We start from the raw sequence: 2013 nt of genomic DNA on the forward strand, positions 1-2013 counted from the left end.
CACACACACACAAATAAAATTTTTAAAAATAATCATAACAAAAGCATAGTTTTACCTAAATTCTGAAGTGCATTAAAATCACCTGTATTAATCTTCTCACAACTTACATTTGATAATGTAGATAAAAATACTTTTCCAACCTGGAATTATTATATTTGTATGTACAATTAAAACCAAATCCGTTATCTCTTGAATTCATGGATTAACCTTGAATTATTTTTGAGATGACATAGTATATGAAGATATATGAGCATGTAATAAACAAGAGCTGATTTGCAATCCACAATGGATCATTTGTACTGAAAAACACCGTTCAGCTGAAATGAATTCAGAGGTTTAGCTCATTCCTCTGACAAATAATTTCTTAAATCACATTCTATATTCACACTCCATATGTACAGTGACAGTGGAAATTACATTTTCTACAGAATTCAAACATGAAGAGACAAAGGAATGTTTCATTAAAGCGAATATCATATACTATATCAAATGAGAAGCCCTTTTCCCTGACTAATCAATCAGGAAACGGTATAATCTGCAGTCAAAATGTACAATAAATGTTAAGATATTTAAGAAATATTTTACAAAATTCTCTGAAATCATATATGTATGAATTGCTATGTTTTAAATCAAACTAATTTCTATTTAAACTGCAGGAAAATGCTCAGTGTGAGGCGATACATTCTGAAGGCAATCTCTGTAGTAAACCCTTCATATGTCGGTCAGAATTAAGACAAGAGATGACTGAATCTGGAAATGAACTCTGTGTGTTGGGAACAAACTTCAGTCAATCTGCTAAATGTTATCAGAATCAGAAAACACACACTGATAAAATGCTTTATAAGTGTCATCAATGTAGGAAAATGTACAAGAATTCATGTAGTCTGAAATCTCATATGAGAATACACACAGGAGAGAATCCATATGAGTTCTTTGTATGTGGGAAGGCCTTCAATAGGCAATATGATCTTAGAAGGCATGAGAGAACACACGCAGCAGAGAAGCCATCTAAATGGAATATGTGTCAAAAAGCATTTACTCATCATGAAACCTTTAAAATACATAACAGAACACACCCAGGGGAAAAACGATATGCATGTCATCTATGTGGAAAAGTCTTCACCCGATCATATAACCTAATGTGCCATGAGAGAATACACACAGGAGAGAGACCATATGAATGCAGTGTGTGTCAGAAATCATTTGCTCATAGCAATTCCCTTAATATTCACATGAGAACACATACAGGGGGAAGGCCATATGAATGCCATTTGTGTGGGAAGGCCTTCGTTCACCCATATAACCTAACTCGTCATGAGAGAACACACACAGGAGAGAAACCATATGAATGTAACACATGTCATAAAGCTTTTGCTCGCTGTGCAACCCTTACTATTCATATGAGAACACACACAGGAGAAAAACCATATGAATGCCATCTGTGTGGGAAGGCCTTCACTCAATCATACAATCTTACTTGTCATGAGAGAAAGCACACAGGTGAAAAACCATATGAATGTAATGTGTGTCACAAAGCGTTTACTCTTCTTAACACCCTTAAAATTCATAAGAGAAAACACAGTGGAGAAAAACCCTATGAATGCCATCTATGTGGGAGGGCATTCGTTCGGTCTTCTGACCTTGTTCGCCATGAGAAAACACATACAGGAGAAAAACCATATGAATGTAATGTGTGTCAAAAAGCTTTTACTTTTCTTAAAAACCTTAATGTGCATAAGATAACACACACAGGAGAGAAACCACATGAATGCCATCTGTGTGGGAAGGCCTTTAATCACTTATCTAACCTTATTATCCATAAGAGAACACACACAGGAGAGAAACCATATGAATGCCATCTGTGTGGGAAAGCCTTCACTCAATCAGGTCACCTTACCAGGCATGAGAGGATACATGCGGGTGAAAAATTATGAGTGTTATCTCTGAGGGAAGGCCTTCACTCGATTGTCTCACCTTAATAAACATGAGAAAATATGCACAAGAGAAAACAAT

The 2013-nt window shown here is 35.7% G+C and overlaps 1 protein-coding gene across 1 annotated transcript; it reads left to right on the plus strand.

The window, feature by feature from the left end:
- The first annotated feature begins 1400 nt into the window (after positions 1-1400).
- LOC101562216 (zinc finger protein 596-like) lies at positions 1401-1934 on the plus strand. Its single transcript, XM_012513396.2, has one exon. The coding sequence runs from the start codon at positions 1401-1403 to the stop codon at positions 1932-1934; it is 534 nt and encodes a 177-aa protein (XP_012368850.2).
- The last annotated feature ends 79 nt before the right edge of the window (positions 1935-2013 follow it).

This window comes from Octodon degus, unplaced genomic scaffold, assembly GCF_000260255.1.
Source record: "Octodon degus isolate 3935 unplaced genomic scaffold, OctDeg1.0 scaffold00611, whole genome shotgun sequence".
In the NCBI taxonomy this organism is placed as follows: Eukaryota; Metazoa; Chordata; class Mammalia; order Rodentia; family Octodontidae; genus Octodon; species Octodon degus.

Excerpts from the sequence above, each read along its gene's own strand:
- LOC101562216 (XM_012513396.2), top strand. The coding sequence starts at position 1,401 with ATGAGAACACACACAGGAGAAAAACCATATGAATGCCATCTGTGTGGG.